Source organism: Podospora pseudoanserina, chromosome 6 (genome assembly GCF_035222485.1).
Source record: "Podospora pseudoanserina strain CBS 124.78 chromosome 6, whole genome shotgun sequence".
Lineage (NCBI taxonomy): Eukaryota > Fungi > Ascomycota > Sordariomycetes > Sordariales > Podosporaceae > Podospora > Podospora pseudoanserina.
This window is the reverse complement of record NC_085925.1, coordinates 1,398,450-1,413,785: the sequence shown is the minus strand read 5'-3', so window position 1 is coordinate 1,413,785 and position 15,336 is coordinate 1,398,450. Positions and strand designations below refer to the sequence as shown.

Sequence of the window (15,336 nt, the reverse complement as noted above, 5' to 3'; positions counted from 1 at the left end):
CGAACGAGCGGAATATCATCAGCGCTGTACAGAGAAAGCGCGGCAATGGCGCCAATACCACCACCACCACCACCACCACCACCATCACCATCCCAAGCGTCGTCCTCACTCCTCCTTCGCGCTCGATCGCTGCTCCTTCTCGTCTCACGACAAACTCCCACCGACACGATCCCCGCCTCCTACGGCGCACTGTACACCTCCCTCACCCCCGGCGCCATCGCGGGCATCGTCCTCGGTTCTGTCGCTGGGTTTTGCTTGGTTCTCTACCTGGTCTACACGTGCATTAACATTGGCAATGTGGACTCCACAACTGAGGGGACGGCGTCGGTCGTTACACGCAAGTCGCACCACCACAGGGCGCATTCGCGGGGGGAGAGGAGGAGGACGAGGGATATTGAGATTACGAGGACGACGAGGGAGCAGTCTAGGGGACCGGTGATTGTGGAGGAGCGGACGGGGGGTGGGATGGAGAGTGTGATTCTCGAGGAGAGGAGGAGGAGTTATTCTAGGGGGGGAGGGGGAGGGGTGAGGAGGGTGGTGGAAGTTAGTGATGATGATACGGGGACAGTGGAGGATGAGGTTGTTGTTATTGAGGAGCATTCACCGGTGAGAGGCGGGGGGAGGAGGAGGGAGAGGAGTAGGATTCGGAGTCAGGAGAGGAGGAGTAGTGGGTATAGGGAGGTTGATCCGGAGAGGTTTGCCGGCGGCGATGCTAGGGTGGTGGAGGTGAGGAGATCGAGTAGTCATAGGAGGTAGTGGGTGGGTGGGCATGACGACGATGATGATGGTTGGTATATAATGGCATTGTATGATGATGGGTTGAACCGACGAATATTTCGGACTGCAGGAACTTTGGATGGTTCAAAAAATGGGTGGATTGTGGGTTCCGACAGCAAAATGCTTGCATCTCGATCATGCAACGGAGGTTCGGTAGGGATTTATCTCAGCTTCCAATGGTTTTTTTGTAGCTACCTCGTCATTAGAGCAAAGCTTTTCCTCTTCTCCAAGCCCAGAGCTACCGCAGGAACTAATGTCAACCATGGCATCACCACCAGATTAAAGCTTCGGCAGCAAAAAGCCCGGGCTTGGCGCTTACCGGAGCCGGCGATCAACCCCTGCGTTAGAGCCGTTTCCCGGCGCCTTCCCGTGTCTTACCCACATGCTGGAAAATCTCCGGGACCCCACTTTGAGAGGTAATGACATCACCAGGAGAGCTTGAAGGTGGTTCATTCCACACGCAAACGTCAAGCTATCAGTGGCATGTGAAAGCGCTTGATGGTCCGTAAGAGCTCTGGCATGACGTTTGGGTTACTATTTGAATTGGACATCCCCGTGCAATTTTCCTCCTCAAGTTCAACTTCCACTGTAACAAGAACAAGAGTTAAAGAACATCGAGCAGCAACGAACATCATGGATCACCCAGTCAAGGATATCAAGAACGTGATCCGCTCCCTTACCCAGGGCAACGCGGACGAGCAGGCACGGACGATTTTCAAATATTTTGCGAAGGGCGCTTCTTTTACTCACCCGTTTTGTCGGGTGCCTTCTTTCAAAGATAGACAGATTCCTTTCACCAATACCACGAACCTCGATTCCAGAGCTTTCATCATTGCCATCTACCGATGGTCCGTCTTCCCCTTTCCCCCTTCCCCTTTGCCCTTATCCCACTGTGATCTAACTTCGTATGTCACAGGTACAAGCTCCTCTCCCCTCGCATCTCCCTCTCCATCACCTCCGTCGCCTTCGACCACAAGACCAACACCCTTTACGTTCGCCTCAACCAAGACTTCTCTATCTGGTTCCTCCCCTTCCACAATGCCCGCCGGGTAGAGCTCGTCTCTCTCCTCTCCCTCGAGGCCCGCTCTTCTTTCTCTTCCCAGCAACAACCCACCGTCAACGGCACAGCTACCAACCTCCTCGTCGAGCCCCTCCCCCATCATCCCCCCAGTGAAGCCTCTACCGACGGCGAGACACTCTATGACGCTGCCTCTGAGACCCGCCATCTCATCCAGGAAGGGGAGAAGCCCTCCTTCAGCGAGGTCGCCGCAGGAGAGGCGTCTGCCCCCTCCAGCCCAATCACCGTCCCTGTTGGAGCCAATGGCGGCAATAAGCTGCAAAAGTTGAAGCAGAGTGGCACCGCCAGCGGCAGTCAGGGTCAGAGTGGTCAGGGTGATGTGAAGTACTACATCACCCACCAGGAGGATCTCTACCAGGTCACGGAGTTCCTCAAGTTCATCTCCCTCGCCCCGGGATCCATTATGTACGGCATTTGGCAGGTATGTGCCGCTGTCTTTTGCGTTTTTGGAGCAATCCTTCTCGGCCCTTTGATGCAGTTTGCCTATGAGGCGGTGGGGATCGGCAAGCAGAAGGGACGGGAGCTGAGACAGGAGGGAAGAGAGGTTATGGATCAAGGACGGGAGGTGGTGCAGCAGGGCAGGCAGGTTGTGGGTGGTGTTGTGGGTGACGCGAAGCAGGTTGTGAATGGAGTTGTGGACGATGCCAAAGGGGTGGTGAATGGGGTTGTGGGAGAGGCGGGAAACTGGATCATGGAGGAGGTGGTTGGCCTGAAGGATCAGGTTGGTAAGGCGGGTGAGAAGATGGGCGAGAGGATGCAGCAGGATGGGAAGAGGTTGCAGGAGAAAGGGGAGAAGGTCAGAAAGGCGGAGATTTGAAGGTGTAAATGTTGATGAAAAAATGGTTATGTTAGCAACTGAGGTCGATACAACAAGGTCGTATGAGGAAGCTAAGAGAGGGAAAAGCTAGGTACAGGAAGCAAATGACCAAACCCTGCCCGGCTCGGAGCACCCTGGTTCAACCAGACTGGAACCCTAACCCTAGGCTTGGGAAACCATGACAGGTGAGATGTTGAGATTGTGATACGACTAGACAGCATGAGTTATGGTTTTCTATACGTTTCTATACGTTTGATAGATTATTTCGTTTGGCTTTGTTTCTTGATTCGGTTAAAAGTCTTTGGTGTTTTGTTTTTCTTTTCAACCTTATGTTTTCATGATGGGTTGTCTGGCGTTTAGTTGTGGCGTCTGTGTCGCATTACTCGTATTGTAGATCAAGAATGAAAGTGTAATTTTGTATCATGGATTATGTCCTCAGTCTTTTTTCCCATCACTGACCGACGGCAATCAATTCCAGCCTCATAAGAATCTCTTCGTCCTGACTCGATGAGAAGATTGGAACAAGTAATACCTCGGCCAGAAACACGAGCTTTAGAGCAGAGACATGGTATAACTCTCTTCCCTTCGCCTGAACAAGCAAGCGCTGTCTATTATGTATGGTATGCAAATTGAACATTCAATCACTAAACGCGCCCCAAAAACCAGAATGCGATCCAAGATATATATAACCCAACATTATTCACCCCATCTACATCTACAACAAAAACAAATGATGCTATGCCGTATGCTTCATTATAGACATGCCACGCATGGTCTAATGCTTCCTTTTCTTCTTCTTCTTCTTTCTCCCTCTCTACTCAATTGTATCCAGTATCATCCTCCTTACTAACCAAAAGATAAGCAATAAAGAACACAATTAGAAAACAAAACAAAACAACACCTGGGTATTTCCCTTTCACAATTATCTGTACAACCCCCCGTCTCTACCGCCCCCATCATATATCCCATTATCATCAACTTCATCCTCCTCACCCCTTTTCCTCATAGGTTAATCAAATCCACATCCGAAAAATCCGGCGGATTCTTCCCATACACCACCCTCACCTCGCTATCGAGCGCCGTCCCCTCGTTCGTAATCGAAATATACTGGCTAAACTCATTCGTCCTCCCAATCTCGTCATCGCTCACCCCCAAATCATCCCTCGGAATCCACACAATCGGCCTCCTCGCCCGCATCGCCGAATGCTGAAACGCCTTGCGTACCAAAACATCCCTCTCCTCCGCCGTCAAGTCCTCCACAGCATCACAATAACCCCCGTACAAAGCATCACCCATCGCGCGCTGAGCCTCGAGGTCCTTTTGCCGCTTCTGTTTGCGGTAGTCGGCCGCGGTGCGGATCGCCTGGTTAGTCTTGCCAGTAGCACGTCTAATCTGCTTTCCGCCCTTGGCAGCCCACTGTCCCGCGTGGGTCATCTTGGACATGACGGTCCCCGTTCGGGAGTGGGAGCGTTTGTGTTGGCCGATTTTCTCGAGCTCAATGTCCTCGCCATCGCCGGTGCCGTTAACGCCGTTGAGATGGGTATTTTCATCGTCGTCGTAGAGGCCGAGTCGGCGCTCCTGTGCTCGTCGGAAAGCTTCGTCGCGGAGGACAGCCTCGTCTTCAAAGGTGATGGGCAGGTACCGGAACAGCGGACCAAACGACGCATTAAGGATGTATTGGTACAGCGCGGTGAGAAAGAGTGTGACAACCATGATCAGAGCCTGAGGAATGCAGGCTGGCTTGTTGTTCTCATCCTGAGCCAAGAAGAACAAACCCACGAGGCAAAGCTCCATGACATACAGTCCGGTGAATGTCTGATTGATTGCTCGTGGATAAAGCACGCCGCCGGTGTCGGTCTTGAAGCGCGTGACGTACAACATATTGTACCGGTGAGCGACCCATAGAAGACCAAATGTGATGATGGCGAAGATGGAAATGATGGGCGCGGCGATAGAGTAGATGAGGGCGATGCAGGCGAAGTTCGTGTACACGGGGAAGAAGGAGCCCCAGTTGATGTGCGGGAGCTGCGTGTTCCGAACCCACTTTGCCCGCGCTGTGTTGTCGACGATCCGAGCCCAGAAATACCAAACGGCGAGTGTTCCGATCTGCAGCAAGGTACCCGAACTCGTGGACAAAGCCTGGAGAATCATGTAGGAGAAAAAGTAGTTAGCAGCTTTGGGAATGTTCTGGGCTAGAATGTTAGGCGTTTCCTGTGGACTTTTCCCCAGCTCCTCTAGGACCTGGAAGGTACCTGCTGCAATAGAGACAACGAGGAAGACTTGGGTAAAAAGGAAGGCGAAATAATAGATCTGGACCATTTCTGACTTCAAGGATCCCGTCTTCTCTCCTTGAAATTCCGCCAGAAGGTCGAGGACGACAGGGACAAGCGCCAGCAGGATGGCCAGCACAATGGCGGGTAACACACCAGCCACGGCCTTGACGATGTTCGTGAGTGTCTCGCTGCTGTTAATGAAGCTAAGCCACGGATATTGCTTGAGCAACGCGTCTATTTGTGACAGCGAGGCTGTCCAGGCAACGGGGATAGCCCAGAGGATAATCATGCCTGCCACGACAAGAAACACAACCGCCCTTCGAAGCCATGCGCTCCACCACATTATGGCCATGTTGTCCCAGATGACATCGTCGGGCGATATCTCAACCATACGGGGTGCCATGTGTTTCGGTACGTGGTGAGTTACTGATTGGCAAGCCATATGGGCAGCCACTTGATGATTGAACTGGATGAACGCCGAGTTCATGACAGGGTAGCGTTCGGGGTTTTGCTGGTCTTGCTCAATCTCCATGTTGAGTTGGGCCAGCTGTTCTCTGCACCAGTAGATGGTGTCGACTTTCTTGTTGATGAAAGGCAGGCCAGGCAACCAGTCAGGGGTCCAATCGAAATTCGCTACACGGTGTTGTGGGCGGTTCTTTGGTTTGAGCCACTTCGTCCACTCAGCACCATCTTCTGGGTGCGTCCTGTAGTCGTAGTTATAAGCCGGTGGGTATTCCACCGGATCGGATTCATCTTCGACCCAAGGCAATGAGCTCTTGAATTTCTCCCAGAATGACTTCTTCTCTGTCTTGATCCACGGGTACTCGCCACCCTCGTACCCCTGGGGGATTGGGGATGCATAGCTGCCAGTTGGTGGCTTCCAAAACTGGAACCAATACGTCTTCTTATTCACAATCATCTCGTCCATGTTGGTAGCCTTTCGAGTTGTGTTTCCAAAGCTTCTGGGGTTAAAATCGTCGTGCCTTGAGTCGGTCTCGTTGGTGGCGTTGGATGTCGTATGTTGATGCCTGGTGGACTGGGTAAGTGGCCTCTCGGAGGCGTACGACGTTCTAGGCTTGTCGTCCTCGTCGACGGCAATCTGGGCTCTTCGTGGGGACGAAACATCCGAGGTGGGCGAGTTACCAGGAGACGGAGCTCGCCCCTCGGGTTGATTGATCACGGTGAACCCTCCAGACCTTTCCAACTCATTGTCGATGCCTTTTCCGACAGCCTTTGCTCCTCCGAGGATACCTAGTCCGGCCCCGCTGACCACCGCGGCGCCCTTGCCTAGGCCCTTACCCAAGCCGCGTCCAATTTTGGTGAGAGGATTGCCGCGCTGATTATCGGCCTCGGTATCCTCGGATCCCTCCTCCTGCACATCAGTGAGATCGCCCTCCGGCTTCTTTTCCTCCGCCACCTCTTCTTGCACACTGTGCGGGATTCTTGGAGTGTTGGCGCTCAAGCCTCCGGGGCCTTCAGCGCGCCGTTGAGCCTCCAAGTTCTGAGCCTTTGCTTGTTGTGCTCGTTGAACTTTATTTGCTCTGCCTTCAGAAGTGAAGCGCTTCCTCAGTCCGCCTTCCTTAGCCTGTCTCAACTGCCTGCGCTTCGCCTCCCGGATGAGGTCGCTCTCGGCTGCCTCGAGTTGCTTGTGAATAGCATCGCGTTTGTGAATTTTGGCGAGGAGTGGTGTGAAATCCCGCGTCAACCAGACATTTCTAATGCCCCCCGGAAACACATCAAATAGACCTCTCAGGGCCTCTTCGCTGAGCCACTTGTCCGGTATGGAGCTCACAAGGACCGTATTCGCCGAGGCTCGTAATCTGTGTTCGGCGCTGGTCAAGTAGTCCTGTCGGATCTTGACGTATACGCGAAGTTCGAAGAAGAACACACCGCAGACCCAGATAATGACAAGAAGCGCAAGGATCAGGTGAGCCCATCTCCGATGTTGCTTTTCCGGGGGAACGTTACCCCAGGCTAGCGTGTCTAATCCGGTTGGCAGGTCTAGATTGGTCTTGTTGATAGGGTTGCCATCATCATCCTTCAAATCCTCAACAACCGATTTGCCGAGTCCGCCAACAAAGTTGATAGGTACCAAGATCGGAATGACGACGAGAGCGATAGGAATAAAGATGATCAGTAAAGTCTGTAGATATCGTAGGAAGAAGTAGGCGTCGAGTCCACATTTCTTGATGATCTCGCGATCCCTGAACGCCATGAGCTTATAAATGAGTGCAAAATGGCTGGCGGGTGGTGGTTCTGTTCTTTCCCGTTCGGGAACCAGGTAGGTTTTCGGCTTGCTATCATCGCGGTACACAGTTAGCGCCCTGGAAACGCGACAGAAAGAAGAGGGGTTGGATATGAAGGCGGAGATGATGGAGGTACGCACAAGATTCTGACCAGCTTGTTCCGTAATAGCAAAAAGAAGCCCATCTGCACTCCGAAAACAATCAACGAAGCGGCCAATGCAGTCACAAAAGCCACTAAACTTATTCCACGGTCCTGCTGTCCTGATCCTGGCCGCCCGTCTGTTGGCCCAGTAGGCGCCTCGGCTGCGCTGCTGCTCGTTGTCGTGGCAGCCTGCGTTGATGTTGTCGACAGCGCCTCTGTTGACGAAGACAATATCGTTTCCAAGAGGGACGTGGACACCGACGCTATCGTCGATAACGTCTCCGTCACCGGGTCGGTGACGTCCGGGGTAGGGGTAGCCATGTTGAGGGGCTAGAAGAATGTATGGATCGTATTGTTATCGTGGAAGCTCCGCAGCGTGAACCTGCCACGGCGAGAGCGATGCTCAACTATCGTAGTCCATGCATAAAAGGGGTTGTCACTGCGTGGTGTTAGAGTTCCCGTCAAGGCGCGTTGTAGATGGGAGCGGTGGAGGTGTTTGCTGAGTAGGACGAGGACTGAGCAATAATAAAAACCAAAGCAGAACTGCGGTGTACAAGTACGGAGGTATGACTAGGTGGAACTGGACGGCCGTCGACCCGGCTTGGTACTCTTGTCGATCTCGTGCCGGCCAGCACTCATGGATATGTTGAGATAAGAGGAGCTCCAGAGTTGAAATGATGCCCTGGAAGCTTTTTGAGGCCCCCAACGGCGGCTTGAAACCCCATGGGAACCCTGCTAGCCAGCTGGGTCGCTTCGAGCATTTTGGCCAATACAGGGGTGTGATTGGCTGCGTCTCAGGAACTGCAAGTGACGTCGGCGGCTGCTGCTGTCCAGTTGATCGCTTCCCACTCTTTGCTGCAACTGTGCCACTCTGTTCCTGGAGAGCAACCATGATTGTGCCTATGGCGCGCGCCCTCGAATCGTTGTCCGATGGGACAAGTGACTCAAGAGATAGACGCGCGCTTCACCTTTTCCCTTTGTTGAAATCTGCCCGCAGATCTGCTACGCTATCGCTGCTATAGTGACTCCATCTGTTTTTAGCTACTGATTGCTTTGTCCCAGGAAATCGTCCCTCTCTCTTCCCATGAAACATGTTTCAAGCATTTCCCTTCCCGCGTGGTTGGGCGGCCCGTCGTCATTCATCTGAAAAGACCCACACACGCCTGCCTTGGTGGGGGAGGCCCGTCTCGGGCAGCACAATGGCCAGCATAACCTCAAATGAAAACATGGCATAAATACGATTACGGGCGATGATGTAGTGCTTTATGCATTCGCGGCATCTCAACCTCCGCAGTCCCGGCTACCTGGTTTGGTATATATATGTACTGGCAGAGAAGTGCTCCCTATTGTTACCTACCATCCCAGTAAGCCCACTTCCATCAGATAACGTTCTCATCAAATTCGCTGACAAGGCCGATGACGGCGATGGCTGGCCGCTGGAATGCGGGGGATAAGCTGTGGCACATGCACTAGAGCACAAAATGCGGGGGTTTTAAAAGCTCCGATTTCCACGTCGATATATTTCTACCATATTGTCGATATGTGTGGAAGACCAGTCTAATAGCCATCCATTGCAAAGGAATCAGAAACTTCTCTCCATTTCATTCTAACTTTATCTCTGTGCAGATTGCCGACGGATTTACGGTAGCTATAACACTCGGTTTGGGCGGCCAGCTGTGTGGCCCAGGTCAAAGCCATAGTCTGCACCTCAGGATCCCAGAGGCAACCGGCAGGACCGGCCTGGTTGTGTTTCCACGCTGCAATTCCGAAGTCTCAACCGCGACTCCGGCAAATCCATTTTCCTCAGCTTCTCCGGGGAAGATCCACGACCCGATCCAGATTTCTCCCGCAGCCGGCTGGAGACAAGTTTTCCCCGCATCCGCACGCCCGCAGTTCACTCACCCCACACTTCTGATCTGAACTGAACCCTTTGGCAGCTGGTAGAGAAGCTTAGTTCAAGAGTTCGGAATGCCGTGATTCTGCGAGTAAGAAATATACATGCATTTGCCATCCCCACTGCCGTTCCGCTGTTGGTCCAACAGCGCGAATGTCCACACCAATCTGTGATGGATATTGCCCACCAGACCAGCTGCCGAGGCATGGACCCCCGGGTCGTGTAGAAAGCTATATATCCGTTGAATATCATTTATCTCCTCGTCGTTCTTGTTGACTGCTTCAGCTCTTGACACAGTGACATCCCACAACATCACCTCTTGGACAAATCGCTAAACAACTGCCCCCTATTTCAGTCCAAAGATACCTACCCCTGAATAGCATTGTCACCAAAACAACATCAAGATGCCTCACTCCACGGCCGCAGACGTCTATGACCTGCGCATCGTCGTCATCGGCGCAGGTAGGCCCCCCCTCAACAACCCCCAGACCCACCCCCAGATCTCTAACAACCCTCTCAGGCATGGGAGGCTTAGGCACCGCCCTCGCCTTCGCCAAAAAGGGCTTCAAAAACATCTCCGTCTACGAAACTGCCTCCAACCTCGGCTTCGTCGGCGCGGGAATCCAAATGCCACCAAACGTCATGCGCGTCCTCGACCGGCTCGGAGTAGCCCCCGAGATCGAAGCCGAAGCCACCGACGTCCAAGCCACCAGCATCAGACAGGGCAGCACAAACGAAGAGCTCGCCCACGTCTCCATGCCTGACATTCGTGAGAAATATGGGTTTCCTCATCTCACCGGTCACCGCTCCAACCTCGCGGGGAGTCTGTATAACGGCTGCTTGAAGGAACCGGCGATCAAATTCCACTTTGGCACATCCCTTGTCAACATCACGTCCTTCTCCCCCAAGCCAACGTTGATTTTCAGGTCCCGTGCTCAGGAAGAGGAGTTCACAGTTGAATGCGATATTTTGCTTTCGGCGGATGGGATCAAATCCCCTACCCGGTCTCACCTTCTCAGGGCGTCGCACAACTTGACGCAGACGGAAGAGGAGGACACCGGCCAGGCTGCGTATAGAATCATGCTCACAAGGGAACAGCTTGCCCCTTTTCCGGAGCTGATCAAGTTGCTGGATAGCAACACTGTGGTGAGGTGGGTGGGTGAGAGGAGGCATATTATTGCGTATCCTGTCTCTAACCACAACATTTACAACATCTCGACTGCTCACCCGGATACCAACTTTGCCTCGGCCACGTCGGCGACGTATACCACCAAGGGCTCAAAATCGCAGATGCTGTCGGTGTTTGAGACTTTCTGCCCGCTGGTGCAGGATATGCTTAACCTCGTACCTGATGGTGAAGTCTGCGAGTGGAAACTGCGGATTCACAAGCCTCTTCCTACTTGGGTTCACGGGTCGGTTGCTCTTGTTGGGGACGCGTGCCATGCCACGCTTCCACATCTCAGTCAGGGTGCGGCGATGGCCATTGAGGACGGAGCGGTCTTGGCCGAGGTTGTGAGCGAGATTCCGGTGGAGAAGATTCACGATGGGGAGACGATTACCAAGACGTTGAAGGTGTATGAGTTGTTGCGGAAGCCGCACTGTACCGCGTTGGTGGATCTGGCGACTCACTCTGGACGGGTATTGCATTTGGGAGAGGGCAAGGCGAAGGAGGAGAGGGACAAGGCATTCAAGGAGAACGGAAAGTCAGGGTCGGTGCCTGACAAGTGGGCTAGTCCGGACGTGCAGAAGATGATTTATGCGAATGATTGTGTCAAGGAGGCGAGGGAGAGGTTTGGGGAGTTGTTTGCTAGCTTGTAGAGAGCGGGGTGGTTGTAGGAGTAATGATATCACAAACATACTTTCAACGTCTCTACCCTGAGGCTCAAATGGGGTCGCCTTTCGTATAGTCACTGGTGGGCATGAAGCCCATCATGACAAATGACCAGAGGACTCCATGTATAGAGAGGTGAGAAGGCGGCTGCCAGCAGGCCTCGAATCCAGATGTCCTGAAGAACCAGCATTCAAGATTCCAGGATACACGGTCAAGAATCTAACTATCACTTGAAAACCAGTCTTTGGTGTAATGGATTGTCTGTCACAACCTTGAACTGACACCAAAAAGCAGCAGCCCTCCTGGCCAGGCATTGAGAGCCACCCCATATTCACCAACCTTGTGCAGAACTATCACATACGACCATAACCAACTGAAAGCTCGGGATCCCGTCCGCTCTCCCCTTAGATAAGCAGTTGAGTGCCGAACTAGTACTCAGGTGGGTGACCACTGGGGAATCCTCGGTGTTGTATGTTTTTGCCTATTTTCGGACTCCACTTGACTCCATCGACAAGTCTTGGCACCCACCCCCTTTTTGTATGTCAACATGGAAGAAGTAGGCCAACGAAACATGACTTGTGAGGTGGTATCATGAAATAACGCTTTGGAAATCATTCAATCATTGTGTGATCCCTTGGAGTATCCCTATATCACTATATACATCCCGCAGGAGTGAGCAATGTGGCAAGCATGGCTCACTCATAGCTTTCATCAACATTGAACGGGAACAGGTTTGACGCGGTTGTCTGCCCGCCCTTGACAAATACACGGGTGGAGAAGATCAAATCAAAAAAGTAGTTCATGAGAAAAGTCAGATCCCAATCCTTTGCTATGTAGGTACCTGGTGATTATCCCCAACCAGCCACTACCCAAGGCGCGAGATACTCCCAGTATCAGCCAAAGCCAACCAAGTACACCCTCGCAATCAAGTTCCCCGAGTGCCGAGAATGGAATGCCCACCCACCCTATCGTTCTTTTCAGGGTGCCAATCCCCATTGTAACCGCCAGCAGGTGATCAGCACTGTTCCTTGCGAACGATGGTAGTCCACCTGCCATCCATGTAGGCATGCCCCTTGACGTAGTCGTGGCTCTCCTTGGAGTTGCACTCAAGGGCAGATATCAAACGCAGAGTCGGCAATGTCCAGCCACGGAACGTACTTCTTCTTGACATCCTGTATTTTTTCGCCTCGTGTCAGAAACCAGAAATTAACAAAGATGGGGGGAGTTGAGGGTTAAAGCTTACGGTGTTGCGCCAGAGAATGGCCGAGTTGTACGAGCAGCTCACGCGGCCGCACTGGCCGGTGTCGTTCTGGGTGAGGCCGGGCAGATCCGAGAGGTACGCGATGCCATCCTCGATGTTGATGGTGACGGTCTTCTCTTCTCCCTTGGGCCAGCAGTCGATCTTTTGGGCTTCTTGGAGGGGCCACGTGGGGGGCGGGGGGCGGGGGGCATGGGACCTGGAAGGCGGCTTTCCAGCCGGGGTAGTCGGTGTCCATTTTGGCTACAGCTTGCTGGATGGTGCCTGGTGGATGTGGTGGTTAGTAAGAACGTTTGTGGTTCACTACCTTGAAAGGATATGGGGAATAGTAGAGAAAAGTCTTGCGGGGAGTATATCGTACCAGTGATAGGGACGGTGGCGTTGTTCTTGTCAGTGATGTTGATGGGCATGTTGAAGGTGACAGCGGGCACGACGTCCGGGACCTCGAAGGCCTGGGTGGTCTGTATTTGGTTATTAGTGACGTCCAAACTGACTGGTTACTTGGCGGTACATACACCGAAGAGGACCAGAACGCCAGCAGTGACGCTGAGAATGGTGGTCTTCATCTTGGTGATAGGTGTTTACGGTCTCGGTGAGTCTCTTGCCTGGTTTTAAGGTAGTCAACTTGTTGAGAATTGTGAGGATGACTGATTTGTTCGTGGGAGAGGAGAAGATATGGCAGATGTTCAGAATATATACCTACTAGTTGATGGGGCCCACCAAATACCAATTCACTCTAGAGTATAAGCGGGCTATTCACGACTCGGCAGCAACTTATTGTCAGTGAATGATAACGCCGACGAGAGAGTTTCCAATGTGAGCCGGGTGTTTGGGCTTCATTCACTGGCCACGTGTGAGTACCTATTTCTCCTGCTCTTCGGATGTGGTGCCATGCACGGCAGATGTTGATACGGTCTGACATATCGACAAGCCAGGGGCACTATAAACAAGTCTTCACATGGCAGAAACCCACTGTCTTGCTCTTCTTCCTTCCCTTCATTTCACTTGTGACCAAAACCGCAGGTTTCCTCAATTCATCCTCAAGACCACGTGCCGCTCGCTACTTCCACATCGTCATGCCCTCTGATAGATAACGGAGAAAGTTTCAAAGGGTTCGAGAAATGTACCCTCTTCCACACGATGTTAACACCTGCTTGGGTCAGCTTGAGAGCTACACTGCTCCGGAAAGCCGGAGTAACTAGAACCTCAATCTTTCTGCTACCATCAGAAACAAGACCAGTGACATATGGTGGGAGAACTCGGCTGAACATTCAAATATATGTGATGAGGTAGGCATCCCATCCATTATCGAAAGGCCCGCAATAGATGAGAGTGAATGGTGTATGGTGACTGCGATGGCTAGGTAGGGAGAACTGTGATTGAGATGAGTATGGATAAACAGGAAAATGGTGGCATTGAACGACTGTCCCACTGCATTTATGGTCAACGATACACGGCGTATTCGTCACAGAAAGAAGGCACGTAACAACGATTATGAGAAATTCCAGCTCAATTTGATGCCAATTAGCAAACACCCACCAACTATAAGACATTCTCAGCTTTTGGTAGAACTAGCCCGAATGACCCACGCATCCTGCTTCAGAGTACTAAGGAATCAAGGTCCTGCCTACCCCCTCTCGCCTCGCTATGCCCCATATAGCGCGCATGGTTTAGCAGTCTTCAGCGCGAACGACAGAAGTCCAGCCATCAGAGGCATCGGCATGGCCCTTTACAAAACCACTCGACTCCTGGCCATCATACTGTTGAACGATCTTGTTCGCAGCGTCAGCAATTGCCGACCACGCAACCTGCTTGGCCGCATTACCCTGTAGAGATGTCGCAATCGATTAGCAAACAGAAACCATGCATGTGTCGAAATAATGAAAATTCCAATGATAGAGGTGGGAAAAGGGAGACATACATTGTTGCACCAAGCAATGGCAGCACTTCGGAGCAGGTGGCGCGGTTACAATGACCGGCGTTGCTCTGCGCAGAGCCAGACTTGCCGTAAAGGTACGAGATACCGTCCTGGACGCGCGGGGTGAAGGTACGGTTTTCCCCAGTGTTGCAGTTGATGGTTAATTCTGCGGACGCAGAGTCGAGACCAATGTTGCTCGGGAGCGCATAGCCCTGGGTAATCTGTCTGTGTGTTATTAATGCTTCAGAAAAAACCAGGATGTCTTGCCCCAAAGAAAGCCAGAGTGCTGGCAGCGATGTTGATGATGGAGGTCTTCATCTTGTTGTGTGTTTGTTGTCTCGGTTGGATCAGTTTGTTGGTAAGGAATGTGAGGTTTGTGGGAGAGGTGAAGAACCAGCGGGTAGCCCGAATATATAGATACTGATCCACGGAGCCCACCCAGTTGTGTTTTGGAGCTAGCAAGTTGGTATTTGGCTCAGGGGCAACTTGTTGAAAGAGACTCCTGGGACCGAGGACCGAGTCCCACTGTGGACCATGTGCCTGGGTCTCATGCTCTGGCTACGCACAGGTATGGCTCCTACTTATCGAACGAGACTAGATTCCCGGCAAGTATAGATTCAGTCTGATATTGGCAAGTCAGCAACACTCATAGGCAAGCGCTCAAACAGCGGAAACCTAGATACCAAGCAGCGGAAAGCCACTTGCGAGCAGATTCCTTCCAATGACAACATTAGCGGCCTCGAGCTCAACGCTTTTCTGAGCCTCCTTGAATGATATGATGCCGTGGGCTTAGCGTGGACATGGCGTATTGCTTTTCTTTTCTTCACTCGCAGTCAGAACCAATCCAGAGCCAGTATCACGTATTCCCCGCCACTCCAACAATCGTGTTCTTCTGAAAGAAACCTAACTGAACTCTATATGGAGCATCCACCTCTGTGGATAGGGCACCATCTTGCTCTCGACACTTATACCCGCCTCGACACAGCTGTAAAGACACCTGCTAGGTAAAGCTGGAGTGAATTGAACCCCATCGTTCCATCGTTCATCGAATCCACAACAGGAAGAGCAACCGTTTCGGCCGCCGACTGCAGAACACAACTCA

General features: G+C 52.4%; 5 protein-coding genes across 5 annotated transcripts; 3 read left to right on the top strand and 2 right to left on the bottom strand.

Annotated features, from left to right (window-relative positions):
* Window positions 1-45: 45 nt before the first annotated feature.
* On the top strand, window positions 46-756 carry QC764_603275 (uncharacterized protein; the record flags this gene model as incomplete). Its single annotated transcript, XM_062948831.1, has 1 exon — window positions 46-756. The coding sequence occupies one exon, from the start codon at window positions 46-48 to the stop codon at window positions 754-756; it is 711 nt and encodes a 236-aa protein (XP_062797407.1).
* A 519-nt stretch (window positions 757-1,275) lies between these two features.
* On the top strand, window positions 1,276-3,136 carry QC764_603280 (uncharacterized protein; the record flags this gene model as incomplete). The annotated part of the gene is made up of 2 exons (XM_062948832.1): window positions 1,276-1,625; window positions 1,694-3,136. 2 exons carry the CDS (start codon window positions 1,276-1,278, stop codon window positions 2,670-2,672), a joined length of 1,329 nt encoding a protein of 442 aa, XP_062797406.1. The 3' UTR covers window positions 2,673-3,136.
* A 72-nt stretch (window positions 3,137-3,208) lies between these two features.
* QC764_603290 (uncharacterized protein) lies at window positions 3,209-8,562 on the bottom strand. The gene is made up of 2 exons (XM_062948833.1): window positions 7,332-8,562; window positions 3,209-7,242 (listed from the first exon to the last, which is right to left on the bottom strand). The coding sequence occupies exons 1-2, from the start codon at window positions 7,652-7,654 to the stop codon at window positions 3,675-3,677; spliced, it is 3,891 nt and encodes a 1,296-aa protein (XP_062797405.1). The 5' UTR covers window positions 7,655-8,562; the 3' UTR covers window positions 3,209-3,674.
* Window positions 8,374-11,196, top strand: QC764_603300 (uncharacterized protein). Its single transcript, XM_062948834.1, has 2 exons — window positions 8,374-9,689; window positions 9,748-11,196. The coding sequence occupies exons 1-2, from the start codon at window positions 9,632-9,634 to the stop codon at window positions 11,043-11,045; spliced, it is 1,356 nt and encodes a 451-aa protein (XP_062797404.1). The 5' UTR covers window positions 8,374-9,631; the 3' UTR covers window positions 11,046-11,196.
* Window positions 11,197-12,164: 968 nt separating this feature from the next.
* QC764_603310 (uncharacterized protein) lies at window positions 12,165-12,882 on the bottom strand (the record flags this gene model as incomplete). The annotated part of the gene is made up of 5 exons (XM_062948835.1): window positions 12,165-12,230; window positions 12,302-12,442; window positions 12,516-12,580; window positions 12,678-12,777; window positions 12,832-12,882. 5 exons carry the CDS (start codon window positions 12,880-12,882, stop codon window positions 12,165-12,167), a joined length of 423 nt encoding a protein of 140 aa, XP_062797403.1.
* Window positions 12,883-15,336: the final 2,454 nt, after the last annotated feature.

Excerpts from the sequence above, each read along its gene's own strand:
- QC764_603290 (XM_062948833.1), bottom strand. The coding sequence starts at position 7,654 with ATGGCTACCCCTACCCCGGACGTCACCGACCCGGTGACGGAGACGTTA. Across the intron at positions 7,243-7,331 it reads AACAAGCTGGTCAGAATCTT|CAAGCCGAAAACCTACCTGG; the intron begins GTGCGTACCTCC and ends CCGCGATGATAG.
- QC764_603300 (XM_062948834.1), top strand. The coding sequence starts at position 9,632 with ATGCCTCACTCCACGGCCGCAGACGTCTATGACCTGCGCATCGTCGTC. Across the intron at positions 9,690-9,747 it reads CATCGTCGTCATCGGCGCAG|GCATGGGAGGCTTAGGCACC; the intron begins GTAGGCCCCCCC and ends CAACCCTCTCAG.